The following is a 19,534-nucleotide window of genomic DNA, read 5'->3' on the forward strand; positions in this document are numbered from 1 at the left end:
GTTCAAAGACTGTTGGAAATGCAACAATTATGTCCGTTTTTAAAATTTACGGCTCTGATCACTGGTCAACAACAAAAAAATTGTCTGAGGTTTTAAAGCTGTTTTAAGATAATTTTGGGGTGCAGAATTCAAATATAACATTAGTTTTGCTCCATCAGGTCAACTTTTTTAACTATGACCATTTGTTGTTTTTCACCTTTTCTTTATATATACGCGTATGATTGCTTTATTGTTTACGCAGCTACAACTTACAATCACTATATTTTTGGTGTATATCTCTATCGTATATTGTTTTGGATGATACCCAGTTTTTGTTTCTTGAAATATCTTCAGTAAATTATTTTTATTCTTTGCACATTGCAAAGCATGTACTGAGTATCTGCATCAATGGACAAAGGGCAAGAAGAGTTGTCTAAAGTTTGGAGTTCCCATGGTTTGGAGAGAACCAGCAAACCATGTCATTGACTGTTACTTCTGTGCTGTAGATGTAACTGGGATTAACAGAAAGAACAGGGGCAGCCTTACATATCCTGATCTTCAATCAGCACGTCGTCCTGTAGCTCACTGTGATGAAATCCCAGTACCTGTCTTTGGAGAGCTTCCAGATATTAGTGAGGGAGATTCCTCTAGTGACCATGAAGATCAAGAGGATCAGGTGATTCTTGATGATGATGCTCCACATCCTTTCACACAAATAGAGCTAAATGATCTAGTTCGTGATCTAAGCTTTTGGCTTCCCAACTGAAGGAAAAGAACCTTCTTGCAGACAGTACTCGCATAACATTTTACAGAAACAGACACCAGGAATACCTCTGTTTTTTCTCTGAGGAGAATGATTTGGTGCATTGTTCAGACATTGCGGGTCTCCTGCACAAGCCAGGGGTGCCAAAGTGTGACCCCACAGATTGGAGACTGTTCATTGATAGCAGTAAGTGATCCCTCAAATGTCCGTCCATCCATCCTCTATACACCGCTTTATCCTCATTAGGGTCGCTGGAGTCTATCCCAGCTGACTTGAGCGCAGACAGGGGACACCCTGGACAGGTCACCAGTCTGTCACAGGGCTACATATACAGACAAACAGTCACACTCACACCTACGGACAATTTAGAGTGATCAATTAACCTCAGCATATTTTTGGACTGTGGGAGGAAGCGGGAGTACCCAGAGAAAACCCACGCATGCTCAGGGAGAACATGCAAACTCCATGCAGAAAGATCCCAGGCCCACCCCGGGATTCGAACCAGGGATCTTCTCGCTGCAAGGCGAAAGTGCTAACCACTACACCACTGTGCAGCCCTCACTCAAATGTGTATTTTGTAATAATAAAGCATTCTTAGATAAGAAGTATTGGCATAACTCAGCCGTTAATTCCACAGAGGTGTGTTTGATTTGGGCAAAAAATTAGATTTTCAACCAATCTGTATAGCTTCAAAACCTGACCTGATAGAGTAAAACGGATGTCATTTTTGGATTAAGCGCTACTTAATCCTCCTAAGTCAGTTAAAAAACTCTAGACAATTTTTCAAAAAAATTTTTTTGTTACCCAGTGTGGTGCACTTGTGGTTATTTTGTTTTAAAACAGGTTGAACCAAATGAACATTAACGTTTTTCAGCAAAAAATTAAAAATATTAACTTAAATACAGCAGTTTTATATGTTGCTAAAATCATTCTCAACAAAAAAAACTCATTAAATCCAAAAAGATGCCAAGTTAATTATGTAATAATAGAACAATACAATAATAGTAAATGTATAACTTAAATGTTTTATTTTTTTTCCGTACTTGTCTTAGGTTATTCATGGCAATTATAAGGAAATGTCGCAATTTTCAGCTAAGATTTGGTGAATTTTCTACCTGGAACCACACGACACAGTTTTTTTTCTTTTTTTTTTTGCAGTTTCTGGCTGTCATAATTGGAGTAATTTTGGTAATTTTGTTTTAAAGATAAACTGCTTGTTAAACCCACCTGTGAGTTTTGGGATTCTGCGAGTTGAACTACATGAAAGTTAACATTTTTAAGCTAAAAATGTAAAATATTAGCTTAAATTTTGTAATTTTCTTTGTCACATATGTTGCTAAAATCATTCTTGAATCAAAAAATCTCATTAAATCTCAAAAGATGCCACTTTATTAATGTTTTTTTCAAAAACTGAAACAGGGCTGGATTCAACATGCACAGCACAGGTGTCAGCAATAATGGAAAAAAAATAATTTATTTCCATACTTGTGTATATTTTTGTCAACACTGAGTTATTAAAGGATTTGTGATTGCAACAAGAAGCACAGAATCTGGTGCAAATACTTCATTAATAGAAATTTCTAATTTAAAAAGACCCTTGAAATACAACAATTTTAAAGAAATGTCACAATTTTAAGCTTAGATTTGGTGAGTTTTTCCAGACAGAATCACGGAACGCAGATGATTAGTTCAAAGACTGTTGGAAAGTTGGAAGTACAGCAGTTATTTCTGTTTTTACAGTTTTAGGCTCTGATAAATGGTGAAATTTTGGTGATTTTTAAAAAACTAACATGCTAAATCCTGCTTATGGGTTTCAGGGTTCAGAGGGTTAAACTAAATTACTATTTTCCTACAAAGATTGACGCTTTTCTTTGCCAAATGTGTTGCTAAAGTTGGTAACAGAAGAAGAATCATTACAACTTGTGATCTCTGTATAATTTCAGGTTCAAGTCGATCTATAAGTATTTGTTTGCGTCACTTGTTTAACTGATTTAAAGGAAATTAAAGCATATAATAAATCCTAATTTTCTCATCTTTCACCGCTTATTCCAACCTTCCCGTCTCCGTTTCCAGGGCGACCGCGAGCGCCGAAGGACTCTCCGCCTAAGGAGGAGGATGAGGACTTCGAGACGCCCACCATGTCCTTCGAGTCCTTCCTCACGTACGACGCCCCGACGTCCGTCAAGAAGAAGAAGAAGCCGCTGCCGACGTCGTCTTCGTCTCACAGTCGACCGTCTCACTCCTCCGCTTCCACGTCATCTTCACATCGCACCCGAACGCCTCCGCCAGCGTCCTCTTCGTCCTCGTCTTCCTCTTCTTCCAAAGTGAACAAGGCCAACGGCGCTCAGAGCTCCAAGAGGCCACATTCAAGCTCCAGCTCATCAGCAGCACCGACACCGGAAAAACGCAGAAGGGTGAGAGTCAGTGCATGCAACACGATTTCTGTTCAGTAAACAGGAATTAGTCTGCCAATAAACAGTGTAGATTTAGTTTTTAGGCTGTGAAAAGTTCAGTTTTAACCCTGGAGTGAGCAGTTTATTGAAATAATTTTAACTCATGAGCTTTTTCTGACAGTTTGTTAAGAAATGATATGAGTAAAATGAAGCAATTTTAATGAAATATCGCAATTTTCAGCTTGAATTTGTTTCTTTTTCTGCACTGAAACCACACGACAGATTAGTTCAACAAATAGTCTAGATTTTGTTTTGGGCTGTGAAAAGTTCATTTTTATACCCTGGAGTGAGCAGTTTGATGTAATAATCTACATTTATTAGCATTTTCTGGCAGTTTTTTTTCACAAAATACATCAATTTTGATGAAAAATCACAATTTTCGACTCACATTTGGTTCACAGCACAGATGATTAGTTATACAAATAGTCTAGATTTTATTTTTAGAATGTGGAAAATTTGATTTTAAATCCTGGAGTGAGCAGTTTGATAAAATAATCTTACCTCATGAGCTTTTTCTGGCATTTTTTAAAATAGAAATCAGACATGTAAAATGCAACAATTTTGATGAAATATCACAACTTTCAGCTAGAAAATTATTTCTGCAAAAAATCAAGATTTTTTTTAGGGTGTGAAAAGTTCAGTTTTTAGCAGTTTCATAAAATAATCTACACTTGTGAGCTTTTTCTGGCAGTTTTTGAAAGAATTACATATGTAAAGCAAAATAAATTTTGCTGAAATCTCACCATTTTAGTTTAACCCCTGAAGCTTCAGTGTACCGCCGGCGGTACACCTACTAATTTGCATAGGAATTTCAAGAATGTCCGACGGCTGCAAACACGATTATACAAACACTATACGCCGATGGAAAGCTTAGATTCTCATGAATCCGCCGGTATAAACCACTTTCAGATGTGATTACTACAGCGGGTGAGAAAAACACATTTGTCCGACAAAAACAAATATTCATCCATCCGTTCTCTATACACGGCTTCAACGCACACAGCGCGACTCACATTTCCGGGTTCATTATTACACACAAAAAAAAAAGATTCCACAAAAAACGGCCATAATCCAACTTTTTACATCCAGATGACACAAGCCAGTAAACTATTTTATCCAAAACATGTCCTGAAGTCGGTATAAAATCCCCGAATCGGTCATTTTCAAGGAAATGCACCTCGCGATGCCCGTCCAATATTCCCTGTATTTTTCGTAATTTTTTTTATTTAAAAATAGAATACCGGTATTAGCGATTTTTTGTACTGAAAACGGCTGGAATTGGCTGAAGCTTAAAGGGTTAACTCAACTTTTCTGGAACTTTCAATTATGTCAAATAAAGTTAGCTCAGGCCTTCACTGTGTAGAATTTGAAAAAAACTTTAATTGTTTAAACAGTTCATTTAGTCTATACAAAGTCAGAAAAATGTGAATAAGTGCAAAGTCATTGAAATCGTAAACATAATGAGTGTATTTTTGGCCTTGAAGAAGCTGCAGTGATTATTAACGTCAATCTGAAAGTTCTTGAAGGTCTTTACGGAGCCTAGACTCTGCCAGCTTTTATTTTGTAGAATGGTTTCTGTTTCCTAGCAACAGCAGCTCTGTCCTCAGTCATTGTGGTGCAGAGAAAAGCAGTGACCTTGCAGATATCAAAGGCTACTTCAGGTTTAGAGGCTCTTTTGTTGTTTTTCTTCACTTGTATAACAAACGTAAACACAACCAGCTCGAATCATTTCTCAGAAAAAGCTCTGTTTTTGATTCACAGCTCAGTCAGTCCTGCCGTTACCGTGGCTACACTCTTTGTATATATATTCATTATTGTTGACCACAGTATGAAGCTGTTTGGTTCTTTGGGTGTTGATTGTAGTTTGTTGTTGTTGCAGGTTGTTGAAGCCGTTCCGACTCTTCCTGAAATCCCTCTGCCTGCGATTCAGCCCAACTACAGACCGCTGCCCTCCATCGACGTCACGCCGCTTTCTCCCCAGAGACGCAAAGGTAAGACCCTCAACTCAAAGTCAGAATTCACGTGTTTTTGCTCAAGTATCTCATGATGATAGAAAGGGATGTTCCACAGCTAAACTTAACGTCACACACAAACTTCAGCCTGGTTAGTTTTTGTAATTTTCTCGCCGTGCAGCAGCTTCAATCAGATTCTTGCATGCTGAGACTCATCTGAAGTTTCAGGTTTCACATTCATGCAAACCGTGATCTGGTTCTAATTTTCTCGCTGGTGTCAGCAGATCTGCCTCCAGGCTCGATCGTACATCACGCTGCCACCCTTTCACTCTCTTCCTGCTTTACTTTCAGTCCCCGTCTACAACGATGAGGAGGACGCCGGCTTCACGGGGAAACGGTTCAACTCCAAGATGGTGGTTTACTCTGGATCCAAGACCTCCTACCTGCCCAGGATGATGACTCTGTACGAGCAGTGCATCCGTGTGCTGCAGAACAACATCGATTGTGAGTGGAGCCAGACCGTTAGCAAACAAAGCTGCAGAACTTTACCCGAGCCTTCCTGTAGGTGGCAGTAGAGCGATCGGAGACGCCTCCAGTACAAGTATGCCGTAGAATTAGCACAAATGTACACTCACCTGCCACTTTACTAGGTACACCTGTTCAGTTACTTGTTAACACAAATAGCTAATCAGCCAATCACTTGGCCAAGAATGGTCCAAAAAAAGAAAATATCCAATGAGTCATACGGGCAAAAATGTGTTGTTGATGTGAGAGATCAGAGGAAAATGGGTAGACTGGTTGGAGATCAAAATACCACTGGTTACAACCAAGAAATGCAGAATACCATCTCTGAAGCATAATAACCTTGAAGAAGATGTTCTACAGCAGCAGAAGACCACACCGGGTGTCACTCCTGTCAGCTAAGAACAAGAAACTGAAGCTACAAAAATGATAGAAGATGGGAAAAACGTTTCCTGGTCTGATGAGTCTCCGTTTCAGCTGCGACATTCAGACGATCAGAATTTGGAGTCAACATAAATGCATATATTCAAAAATTATAAACTTTAGACAGAAAAACAACAAAAAGAGATTGAAAATGACATAAACTGAGAGAAAAAAACAACGAAAAGAGAACGAAAATCATAAAAAAAATTACACAAAAAAGCAAGAAAAAGATTGAAAATGACAAAAGTTGAGACAAAAACAGCAAAAAGAGACAGAAAAGGACAAAAAAGCAGCACAGAGATCAAAAATGACAAAAAAAGAGATAGAAAAAGTGATTGAAAAAGACAAAAATGAGACAAGAAACAGCAAAAAGAGACTGAAAATGACAGAATAAACAACAAACAGATCGAAAATGACAAAAAATTTAACCAAAAACCAGTATCAAGATTGAAAATGATTAACAAAATGAAAAAGCAATGAAAAGGGACTGAAAATGACAAAAAAAAATGAGACCAAAAAAGCAAAAAAGAGATTTACATTGACAAAAATTGAGATAAAAAAACAACAAATAAAGATTGAAAATGGCAAAAAATGAGCCAAACTACAAAAAGGTTAAAATACCAAAATAAAATAAATGACAACAAAAAGAGATTAAAAAATGACAAAAACTAAGATAAAAAAACTACAAAAATAGATTGAAAATGCAAAACAAATCCACAAAAAACAACAACAAGGTTGAAAAAGTAAAGAAATGAGCCAAAAAACAACAAAAAGAGACTGAAAATGGCCAAACAAATCAGATATAGACAGCATAAAGCATGGATCCATCCTGCCTTGTGTCAACAGTTCAGGCTGCTGGTGGTCTAATGGTGTGGGGGATATTTTCTTAGTACCAACTGCTCCTGGTTTAAACTCCACAGCCTACCTGAGTGTTGTTGCTGACCATGGCCATCCCTTTAGGACCACAGTGGACCACCTTCTGATGCTTCTTGCAGCAGATTAATGCTCCACGTCACAAAGCTCACATCATCTCCAACTGGTTTCTGGAACATGACAATGAGTTCTCTGTACTCCAATGTCCTCCACAGTCACCAGATCTCATTCCAGTAGAACCTTTGGGATGTGATGGAACGGGAGTTTTGATCATAAACGTGCAGCCAACAAATCAGCTGTCATGTCATTATGGACCAAAATCTCTGAGGATTGTTGTTGAAAGAATGACACCAAGAATTTAGGCATTGAGGCAGAAAAAGAGGGTCCAACCTTATACTAGGTGTTCCTAATAAAGTGGCCAGTGAGTGTATATTAACTCCACTCAGTAATATCAAATGATTAAGTTTGTTTGTTGTATGATCCTTGCATTTCCGCTCCTGCTGACCTTTAGATTTCAGGCATTTCATTGGTTTATTGTCTGGATTCACCACCGTGGGATCAAACTAACATTCAGAGTCTCAGCAGTTAATTTGGACTTCTCTGTGTTTCCTGCCTGAACTCCACCTGCCTGTTATCTCAAGGTGGTGAAAACAAGCACAAACTGCTGCCTCTTTGTTCTTCCAGCCATCGCCGAGGTGGGAGGAGTTCCGTTTGAGATCCTGGAACCGGTTCTGGAGCGATGTACTCCAGAGCAGCTGTACCGCATCGAGCAGAGCAACCAGGTAACATGTTAAACTTCAAGCTAGGGATCTCTGAAAAACATTATTTTATACTCCTGATATGATCCAAGTGACCGAGTATTTATTATCAGCTGATCGAGTCTTGTAGATCAGCTGTAGTACCTGGTTGTTCCAGCAGGTGGAGCCTCTTTCTGTTTAATGCTGTAGAGACCAGAGGAAGCAGGCAGGTCTGTGCTGGCAGTTTAACTTGTAAAGGTACACCATGACAAAGACTTCTCTGAGGCTTAATGACCTCCGAGCAGCGCATAAGTGTTTAATCAAGATGGAATAAATTAGGACGGCGTTTTATCATAATTGCAGTTTTCAAGAAAAAATATTGTCATTCTCAGTGATTGAAGTCTTAAATAGATTGCAAAGTCCTGAATTTGCATCCCCAAAAATGAATTCTCTGAGTTTAAAGTCACAAAGTTATGAGAAGAAAGCTTAGAAATGTATATTTTTTTGGCCTGTGGCAAACATGGCTTCCATTGCAAAATTTAAGTAACCTCATCACACCAAAGATGCAATAAGAACATTACATTTTTTTTTGATTAAAAACATACCACCTTTCAGAGCTTTTTTTCTCGTAAATCCTATAAATGAATGACTTTAAATTCTGACTAAATTCTTAATTTTTTTTCAAACCTACAGTGTCCCTAATAAGGCTTCATGCTTTCCAGGCGTTGGAAAACCATTTTTGACTCCCATCTCGTCCCAGTTCAAAAGATTTCATTCATTGGTTGATTTTGTCATTAAAAAGCCAATTCCAGGCCTTCAATTTCTAATATTTAATGAGTAAAGAATATACCAATGTTCAGCTGTGTTCGCCATAGCAAATCAATGAAGATGGTCTTTTTTTCCACGATTAAAAAGTCAGCGGATGGGGTGTTGATATTTAGACTGATATCTTTAAGCTGAGAACATTGATTGTTTCATTAATAATCACAAAACATTTTATTTAATGGTGCCTTCATGGCGCTCAAGAACACCTTAAATCACAAACAATCTGTAGTAAGTCAAGCAAAGGCAAACGGCAGCGATTCTTTTTATCTCTCTTTTATCTGTTTGATGAATGTTTGAAGTTTTGCCGATACCATCTGACTACAGGCTTTGCAGTCGATCCTAACGATGTCTTTCCATGTTGGGAGGAATCATGTACCAACAGACGTGTGCTTGTTTTATTTATCTACATTTTCTCTTCCTCCCCTCCACCTCCAGTGTTTCATCGAGGATTCAGACGAGCTGTGGACGCGTCACTGTAAGCGCGACTTCAAGCGAGAGTCTCCTCAGGAGTACGAGTCGTGGAGGGAAATGTACCTGAGGCTGCACGACGAGCGAGAGGAGCGACTGAGGATGTTGACTCAGAACATCACGTCTGCTCACGCCAACAAACCCAAAGGTAAGAGAAGCTCCACAGGGCCGGGAAAAAGTATTTACCCCCTTCTCAACTTCTTATTTCTTTGAATGTTTCCTCCACTTTAACGTTTAAGACAAAGATAAGACAAGATTAGACAAAGATAACCAAAGTAACCACAAAATGCAGCTTTTAAATGATGATTTAATGTTTTAAGGGGAAAAGCTATTCAAACCTGCCTGGCCCTGTGTGAAAAAGTAATTGCCCCTCTTATTAAATTGACTTCTGAATAGCTTTAAAAAAAGAATAAATTAAGGTTTTCGAGTGGCCTCGACAAAATCCGGACCTGAATGCGATTGAAATGTTGAAGCTTTGACCTTAAAAAGGCCGTTGATGCTGGAAAACCCTCCAGTGTTTCTGAATTAAAACTATTCTGAAGAGGAGTGGGGCAAAATATCCCCACAGAGATGTGAAAGACTCATTGGCAGTTTTAGAAAACACTTGATTTCAGTTGTTGCTGCTGAGGGTGGCCCAACCAGTTCAGGGGGCAATTACTTTTTACATAGGGTCAGGTGGCTTTGAATTTTCCTTAAATAAAATCATCATTTAAAAACTACATTTTGTGTTTACTTATCTTTGGCTGATATTTACATTTGTTTGATGGTTTCCAACATTAAAGAGGGAAAACATGCAAAAAAAAACTAAGAATTTAAAAAGGGGGCAAATACTTCTTCACTGCGCTGTACACTTAAAGCTGCGGAGTCCGGAGTTTCCGTTTGTTTTCAATTTATGTATCATTTTTTAACAAAGCTTAAATGTGTTAGTCTAGTTCGATACTATAATATAATATTAGTATGACGCGATATGAAAATTTATTCCTGAGCTCCGCCTTCCTCTCATAGACCCCCATGTTATTCCAAAAAGCGCCGGTCGCTGCCGACCAATCAAGTTCGAGCTTCAGCTTTGTCATGCTGTCAATCAACGGTTACGCGCACAGCAAGCAAGCCCATGCAGAGGTGGGCGAGCTACGCACTACGCAACCGCGCGCACATTTGTTTTGCTTGTGGAGGAGAGAGCATCAGGGATCAGCAACTTCCAGAAAAGTTACCAATCCCACGGCTTGTCAGGCCAAGAGACTGCAGGACGTTTTTTGGCTCGGGGTGCTCGCGTCGCTCCCCGACCACGGCCTCCATAGCCCGCCTGACGGCTTCGTTTAGATGCCCGACCTCTGGAGGAAGATGTTGGGGCGTCTGGGACATACTCTTCATCAGAGGAGTCATGCAATTCTGAACTCTAGATAGAAATAAATAAACAATGTAACACATATACAACGTCATCGAGAGGGATACACGAGTGTAATCACATATTGAAACTTTACTCGTTCGTCCTAGCAGATTCATGTTATTTTGGTATTAGGACAAGTTAGACTCAATACAGTATTCTAACGTAATTCCTTTATTATTTACTAAATGTACTAAATGTAGAAGAGTGGAAAACAGCAAAACAGGCAAGATGCTGCAGCACTCCGGGCACTTCTGTCATGTACTGCGCGCGTGCACAAATAAAGGGGCGAAATCAGAGGGAGGGAGGGACCAACAGTGTTTTGGGAGACGCTGCGATTCAAACTCCGGACAGCAGCTTTAAAGCAGAAAACTGAACTTTATTTCCTACAGATTGATGGAGGATGTTTGTTTAATGTCGCTGAGTGTTGTTTCCTCCGACAGGACGGCAGGTTAAGATGGCGTACGTAAACTCTGTTGCCAAGCCGCCACGTGACGTTCGCCGCCGACAAGAGAGGTTTGGTACCACCAGCGGTACATCAACAGCCTCCTCCACTGCTGCTGCAGCTCCCATCAAGTCAGTATATATGTAGATTTACACTACCGTTCAAAAGTTTGGGGTCATCCAGGCAATCTCCATGAAAACTCACTTTTATTCATGTGCTAACATAACTGCAAAATGGTTTTCTAATCACCAAATAGCCTTTCAATGCCATTAGCTAACAATAATAATAATAATAACTGTATTTATATGACACTGTCAAATCAAAGTGCTTTACAGAGCAAGCAACAGAAGACACAATAACGATAAAACTGATAAGAGCAATATCTAAGAAGACACAGTACCTCACAATTAGGATTCATAGACAGCAGAGAATAAGTGGGTCTTTAGCTTTGCTTTGAAGACCTCGACTGAGCAAGCTTACCGAATGTCAGACTTACGAGTGTTCCATAAAGACGGTGCATGGAAATAAAAAGCTCAAGGGACAGTCAGCAGACTCATCCCCTGGGAGCACAAGGACCTTCTGGTTCATATGGAACTACCAGCTCCTTTAAATGTGACTTACAGTTTTATATGTTAAAAGAAGTGTATTAAAATCAGCTCTAACATGAACTGGGAGCCAATGGAGTGAGACTAATACTGGTGAGATGTGGTCATATAAACACAATCTAACACAATGTAGCATAAGAACACAGAAGTGATGGCTGCTGGAAATGTTCCTCTGTACCCCCAGTGATTCCTCTACATTCATTTAGGAGCGGCAGGCCGTCATTCCTAAATCCTGGCTGCCGCTGCTTCAAATTTCTTTCTTTTTTTTTTTTTTTATTGTCACAAACACATCACGGCTGAGTTCTGCACTGTGTCGGGTACTTGCAAGTACTAAGGTAAACTACAGATAACTATCTTGTTCAGTATGTACCCTTTGATACGTCGGGTTAATACGAAGTTAATTACTGGTGGCCTTGAAAGTGACGCAACGTCTAGCATCCAGGCAGCAGGTCCGAGAGTCAGAGGAGTGTCAGCTTGGAATATAGGGCAGCGACTTACAGGAGAAAAGTTATTAGCTTAAAATAACTCATAATAGATTTTACAAGTTAAATAGACATTCGCTAAATATTGATAGCCAGTAAACATTACGTATTATATCAGTAGCTTCAGTTAATTGGGCCCACTGCCAACTCAGTGTCACTAACCTAAGTAAACTAACTGATAACATTAAGCTAATATTTACAATCCATGATGTACCTGCTGACTGCGTTTTCAGATGAGCTTGTTCAAATATATTTATTTGAATTTTTACTTTCAACCTTTAAAAAGCTATTTTCAACTGGCCATTCAATAAATAGCTTGTAAAAGTAAAATCTGCAGTCAAGTGTCATTTGTTCCCTTAGAGCCTGACGCTGCTGCTGAAAAAAATCCTAGAGGAAACACTGGCACCACTATGTAGATATTCCAATAAAAATCAGCCATTTCCAGCTAGAATAGTTTCTCAAGAAATAAATAAAATTAAAAAGTGAAACTGCAGCCTGTGAGTAGCCTGAATTAAACCCAACAGAGCACCTTTGGGTTTTTTTTTTTTTTAAAAGAGAAAGTTATCACAACACAACTCCAGACAGAACCTGTCTTCAGAAAGACGGTGTCATCTGTGCTGAAGAGGATTGAGTCTGTTATTATACATAAAGATATGAAGCTTTAGCTGCATTTATTTCCTGCTGTGGGGCCCTGTGATTTTAATACAGGAAATCTAAGCTGTTGGTTTTAATTTTTTTTTATCACAGCAAACACTCCAGTGTTCAACTTTGAGATGAAAATGCAGTTACTGAAGGGTGATACAATGAGGAATCACGTGGCATTTAAGTGATATTTCACACGGATTTAGTCACTTCTGTTGTTTATTGTTTGTGTTTTCTCAGGTAAGAGAAGAATAGACAATCAGATTTTTTTCCACAGAAAGTCTCTTAAAACTTCAGATGTGCAGCTGGTTCTCAGTTTGTTCCAGTAGTTTGTTTTTTATCGTGTATTCAGCACACTTTCTTCCTCTGCCTGTCTCCTTCAGAATAAGAGCGCCGGCCACAGATTACTCCGGTGAATCGAGCCGTTCTTCTTCCTCCCAGCTCAACCCTTCACCTGGATCTTCTCGGTCTTCAGCGTCGAGCGGAGGAGCAGCAGGAGGACACGCTGCCCGGGACAAACCACAGGTCAAAAGTAAGTCTGCTTTAACTTTATTAACCCTTGTGTCGTCCTGCGGGTCAAAATAGACCCGTTTTAAAGTCTGAGAATGTCGAAACATGATATATTTTCGCAGTGAAACTTCTGATGTCCACATTTTCAGCATTTTTGAGAAATCTTTGAACATTTTTTGGTTGAAAAAAATGAAATGTTAAAAATGTTTCTTTAAGAACATTCACATAAAAATAGATTTTTATGTGAATGTTCTTAAAGAAAATATTAGAATTTTTACTGATATATATGTAATCATTTTAGATATTTTTAGGGAAGATTTTTACTTATTTTTTGAAAATATTTACAGGAATTTTCTTGCCAAATTTGGGGGATTTTTTTTAGTCAAAATTTTCAGGGAAAACTGTAATGAATTATTGAAATTTTCTTCCTGAAGGTTTTGCAAATTTTCAGAAATTTGGGGAATTTTTTTGCTGAATTTTTGGATTTTTTTCAGACCAGGAAACAATATTTTCCGGTGCTTGTAAATGAGGACAACAGAAGGGTTAACCGGAAGAGTATTCCAGTGTTTGCTCCTTTAAATCTCATCGGCTGTGTCCTCCTTCCTGCAGAAATCGCTCCCATGATGGCCAAAACTATCAAAGCGTTCAAGAACAGATTCTCCCGCCGATAGTGTGAAAGAGACTGAATGTATTTCATGAATTCCAACTATGTTTTAATTTAAGTTGAGCTAAAGTTTGACTGGAAACCCTCCTCTCCCTGCACACACTTCCATCTCGACCCACCAAACACACACATGAACTTTGCAGTGTTGGTGGAGCAACGGTTGGCTTCTTCTTCTTTGTTTGTTTTTATTTGTGTGGTGACATCTGTATCGGGGGGCTTTAATTAAGTATTTAAATCCTAAATGACAGTCAAACGGTCTGTGTTTGGAACAGGACTCACAAACACACAGTCTGTTACCTTTTTTGGTTCATCTGGAAATAATTTTAAAGAAACAGCCGCACATTTTGGGGGATTTACTGTCTTGTTGGGAGTTATCAGAGGAGTCTCAATCTCTCACGTAGCTTAGCACAAAGACTGGAAACAGAGCTTTAAAAATGAATGGAGCTGCTATTTAGCATGTTAAAGACATGTTAAACATCAGTTGTTTTTTTTAAAATGTATGCGGGGATAGAAGGAGTTTTCAGTTGCGGTGAAAATGCTCATAGCTCGAAGTAGTCATCTATTCAGAAAAATATCGGTGCCACGGTTATTTTTTTAAATTTTCACATTTTAACGTTGCCCCTCAGGAGGTATTTTTTAGATATTTTCTATTTTTTTAAATTCTTTATTTTTCAGTTTTATCAGATTGATGGTGATGGGTACAATCCACATGTGCCAGCATGTGCACAATATCATCATTGTTCTTTTTTCAAAAGACAACTTCCCATCCAGAAGGTAAAATAAAATAAACAAAGGCATGAACCTCTTTCTGAACATTAGGGAGTGACCATTATGTTGTCTTTAGATTTTTAGACTCAGAATTAAATTGGGCTTTTTAATTTTTATATACGCTACCCATTTTTCAAAGCATGCTACAAACCAGTCTTGTTTTTGATTTATAAACGCTGAAATCTTTTCCATTTTATAAATATCCAGTGTTATATCCCACCTTGCTGACATGGTGGGAATATCCTGCGATAGCCGTTTCTTTGTTATGGATTTCTTACTTGCAACCAAAAAAACACTCAATAGATATTTATCTTTTCTTTCTCCAGTCCTATAGTAAACATCCAAAATACACAGTTTTTATTCCAAATGGAATTACACATTTAAAAATGTCTTGCAGTGCTCCATGAACATCCTTCCAATACTGTCTAATAAGTGGGCGGTCCCATGGGATGTGAAAATGGTTTGCACGTTGGTCTCCACACTTTCTCTAACAGATAGGAGGGGTTCCATCATAATGTGTTCTTTGACATGGAGTGATGAAGTATCTTATCAAGGTTTTCCATCCATATTCCTTCCATCTCTGTGAGTTTGTGCATTTCCACTGGACTTTCCATATTGCAGTCTATTCCTCCTCTGATATATTTTCTAGTTTTTAAACCTGCTGTTTTCTCCCCCTTCTGGCAGTCACAGTAATTACACAAACACAATTAACTTGTGCTTATGAAGAACATCGATCGCTTTGTTTTTTAGACTTTAATCCTTGCTCTGAACGCTGAGATTCTTTCTAATTTGGAGCATCAGAAACGTAGCGTTTTCTTCGTAGCTCTTTTGCTGTTTTCTCCATTGGCTCCATCAGAATCCGAGTTACTGCAGCTGAAGCCAGCTCTGTCTCTTCGTTTACTTTCCTTTTCATTGCTGCTTGATGCATCACTTTTGCTGTAAAATACATAGAAGTTTACCTGGTACTGTTGGACTTGAGCAAATGTTCTACTTTTTGCAAGTACTCATGAACTTACTGGATAAATCTTATTATCCAAAGTCTACAAAAGTCCGTATAGACAACTCTGGTACCAACAAATCAGCCTAAAAATGCGTATTTAATCTCAACTATGGTACAACGACAGTATCGAACATTGTCAGTAGTAGTTTTTATTCATGGAATAAGTGGTTACGACCTCCTGAGAATGTCTGGAACTGACTCCTCCCAGCAGACTAGGAAGTAAAATACCAACTATGAAGGAGTGTAATTAAAGCTTAAATGTGAACTCATTGAGCTTGAATATAACAGATATTAATTTATATGTTAAAGTCCTGTACTTTAGTTTTAAGGTTGGTGAGAAAGACGCCATGCACTTGATGATTAGTAGTAATTATTTTGAAAATTTGACACGACTGAGGCGAGAACCTGAGCAGAAACATGCATCAGATGTAGTCAGGTTTAGCCTTTTTTCAGCCTTTTTAATGATTTAATAATGTTTGTAGCAACATTGGTGCAAAAGCGCCTTCTCTTAATTTAAAAAGTGAAGATAATTTTTATTTTAACCCTGTGTTTTTTCTAAAAGCCAGCAGGGGGCGATTGCTCTGGTTGATTACATGAGAAAATGATCTGACTTCTAACTTAATTTATTCCCTCAGTAAACATTTTCATGATGAGTTCATGGTCTCAATTGCTAGTTTAAAGTCTCCTCAAATACAGCATGATGTTTATTTTGTAAATTATGGTCTAATTTCGAGGAAAATAGACGACAAAACAGTATGTTTGAGCATGGAGCTAGCTTGTGATTGATTAGTTGCTGTCGTCGAGGTGTGTGTAGTTTCTTCCACTGCTCACTTATGTCCAGTTTGAAAAACCCAAAATGAATAAATTCCAATTTTGAAGCTTCAAAATATAATTGACAAAATTATGGGCAGCCATGTTCATCTTCTATACTATCTGTAGTTGCAACACTGGTACATAGCCTCGTTTAAATTGCAAATGCATTAATTAGCGAGCCCTAGAGATGTTGGTTTGCTAAACAGAGCACGGCTAGCTGTTTCCCTCTGTTTCCAGTCTTTGTGCTAAGCTAAGCTAACCAGCTGCTGGCTTCATATTTATACAACGGAGACGAGAGCGTTCATCGATCCTCTGACTCTCTTAAAGAAAACAAATGAGCATTTTCCCCAAAGCATCGAACAGACTTTTATTTGTTTTTAATTTAGGAGCAGTTGTTGGTTATTTTCCTCTCTGAGCAAATTTAACACTACGTAGGAAAACTTCTCCTTCTGTCTCTTGCATGATGCTCGACACCGGAGACGTCAGCCGGCTGGTGGAAAACTCTGCTTTTTAAAGAAAACCAATCATGTTCTTTGCCTGGTGCTTCTCTCAGTGTGTGGGGCTGAAATTATATCAAACACACAAAGACGCTGTGGACTTGTTTTAACCCTCCTGTGGCTTTAGATCTTGTTTTCCTGCTGTCGAATGTGTGCGTCGCTGTTTTCTATCTGCTTCACTGTGACACAGTTTGAACGAGAGTCGAGTGAGGAAGGTGGCAGGATTAGGATGAGGAGGATGATGATGATGATATGTATTTATTTTCAACACTGGGACCTGACACCCCACAACATGGGCCCGAACCGAAGTAGATGAAAAATTGTAATTTTATTAGATTTTAATAAATGTTCTATGGTCATTTTTATTAAAATTGACTTTTTGCCCTTAAACACTGTTTGTGCGAGAATGTTTTTGTGAGCTGTGACTTCAGTTTAATGTGGACGCTGAAAGAGGACATGAATATTACTTTAAAAGGTAGATTTCTTAGTAAATTACTGAACTGATTCATAAAATCTGCAAAGGATGAGATACTTTGAGGCAAATTTATAGCAAATTCCATCCATGGAGGTAATTTAAAATGCTTTAAATAGAGCATTAAATTGCGCAAAAACATTGAAACTGGAAGGAAAAGATTTTTTAAAATGAAGATTTAAGTTGAAAATAAGTAAAAGTCACATGGGGAAACGGCTGCAAGGTTTTTTTTAGGTGCCCATCTGTCCTGAAGGCCTTAAAAAATGTGACATTTATTCACATCACACACCAAAATCTGTCAATAATTATCATAGAAAGCAAAGTTTTCTGTAAATATGTGTGCTAAAAGCTGTATTTCTCTTCTGATAACTAAAAAATGTTAAATATTTCTATCCGTGAATCCTCTAATTGCACATGTAGGTGTGAAGGAGTTCATGTCTATCCAGTTGTGTAACTTTATACTGCAACAGTAAACCTCAAACTGAATTATATCACCTGCCTGATCGTTCTCAACATTATGAATAAGATAAGAAAACATTTATTTGTGTTACAATATTCATTGCAATACTATATATATATGTCAGGGTAGAGACTGCGATTTGGTAGAGTTGGAGTTTCTACCAGTAGAGATTGCGATCGGAGTCTCTACCAGTAGAGACTGCGATCGCAATCTCTGCCAGTAGAAGCTCCAATCCTGCCAGTAGAGATTTGTCAGGGCTAAGGTTAGACTTTTAAGGTTAGGGTCAGGGGTCAGGGCAGGGGTCAGATTTAAAGGTCAGGGTTAGTTAAGGTCAGGGATCAGGGCAGGGGTCAGATTTAAAGTTCCATCTCTACCGGTAGGATTGAAGTTTCTACTGGTAGAGATTACAATCGCAAACTCTACTGGTAGAGACTCCAATCACAATCTCTACTGGTAGAAACTCCAACTCTACCAAATCGCAGTCTCTACCCTGATATATATATATATATATATATATATATATATCAGGGTAGAGACTGCAATATATATATATATATATATATATATATATATATATATAGGTGGGCTAACAAATGCATAATACCGATTAGATAGTTAACATCACCTATGATACACACAGTTGCATCAATTACAGGTACACTATACTCTCTCTCTCACACACACACATATATACAGATACATATGCCACATCGGTTGTCTCATCAGCTTGCACAGCCACAAATGCCGTCTGTGATATTTCATCAGTCACTTTTTGTTCATAAACAGCTAACATACAATCAAGCAACTCGTTTTGGCTAGTCTTGGACGTGTACTTTGCAACTTGTGTGTTTGACAGGTGATCTGCTAACTGGCTGTCTAAAAAGAAAATTGGTCACCCAGGTCCAGAAATACGCCGCGTTGGGTTGAAGTGGGGGATTCGTCAGACCCCCGTAAAGCTAGCTCGTGTGCTCCACAAAATTTAATACAGTCCACAATCCTTGATAGTGAATGTTTATTTTTTTTCACCAGCTCGTTGTACCTCTGTACAGCGATGCGGTGGCCCTCATCCAGCTGACAGGCGATGTTAACCTTTCCTAACATGGACAGCTTGACGCTGTTTCCAATGTGACTTGTGCTGCATTCCTGCTTTCTAATTTTGTCCGATAACTGTTTCAAATCCACAATTCCTTGTCGAGTCCATGAAGTATCTCCTCCAAAAAGTAAGCATGGGAAACAGAAAAGTGAATTCTTAGCTACACTTGCCGTTAGCCAGTCCTTTCTGTCAAACCAAGATATGCAAAACTTACGATTTTGTCGTTTGTCCCGTTGAGTTATTGAACATCGTTTGGCCGATGTGATCCCAGTCTCTTAACTTCCAGCTTTTCCTCCAAAGACATTGAGGAAAATGGACAAGAAAGCAAATAATCCACCTCGTTCATGCTAACACCTGTCATAGCTTAACTTTTCCTCCCTCCTTCCCAACTCTGGCACAAATAGCAGCACCGCTGTGTTAACTCGCTGTTATTGGTCAGAAGTCAGTGGGCTGACTGAAGTTAGCCCAAATGATCAGTAAATTACGGGGGCGGGACATGACACCCGTCAATCACTTACAAGAACGAAATGAATGAAAGCGGACGGTAGCTGCTGGGGCTGTAAAAAAATAAGCCCATTTAGAGATATTCTATGTTTTTCTTTTGACTGATTGGTGCTGTTGCTACCTTTGGTTTCACCTAAACTTAAAACAATCTGTTGTAAGTTATTTAAAAAATAATCTTCTCATCTTTTTTGTGTTTGCTT

General features: G+C 38.6%; 1 protein-coding gene and 1 long non-coding RNA gene across 2 annotated transcripts in view; one reads left to right on the forward strand and one right to left on the reverse strand.

Moving 5' to 3' along the window:
- The window catches only part of eloa (elongin A), a 30,076-nt gene extending 12,881 nt beyond the window's left edge, over window positions 1–17,195 (forward strand). The window contains exons 5-12 of the mRNA XM_022206937.2: window positions 2,816–3,156; window positions 5,075–5,186; window positions 5,499–5,651; window positions 7,650–7,747; window positions 8,963–9,143; window positions 10,823–10,955; window positions 12,937–13,085; window positions 13,673–17,195. Coding sequence (XP_022062629.1) covers window positions 2,816–3,156; window positions 5,075–5,186; window positions 5,499–5,651; window positions 7,650–7,747; window positions 8,963–9,143; window positions 10,823–10,955; window positions 12,937–13,085; window positions 13,673–13,734 — 1,229 coding nt within the window. The 3' untranslated portion in view covers window positions 13,735–17,195. The remainder of the gene's footprint in view (window positions 1–2,815; window positions 3,157–5,074; window positions 5,187–5,498; window positions 5,652–7,649; window positions 7,748–8,962; window positions 9,144–10,822; window positions 10,956–12,936; window positions 13,086–13,672) is intronic.
- Window positions 6,550–19,353, reverse strand: LOC127536213 (uncharacterized). Its single transcript, XR_007945216.1, has 2 exons — window positions 19,045–19,353; window positions 6,550–7,205 (listed from the first exon to the last, which is right to left on the reverse strand). It is a non-coding gene; the product is annotated as an uncharacterized LOC127536213 (long non-coding RNA).
- Window positions 19,354–19,534: the final 181 nt, after the last annotated feature.

Source organism: Acanthochromis polyacanthus, chromosome 11 (genome assembly GCF_021347895.1).
Source record: "Acanthochromis polyacanthus isolate Apoly-LR-REF ecotype Palm Island chromosome 11, KAUST_Apoly_ChrSc, whole genome shotgun sequence".
Taxonomy (NCBI): Eukaryota; Metazoa; Chordata; class Actinopteri; family Pomacentridae; genus Acanthochromis; species Acanthochromis polyacanthus.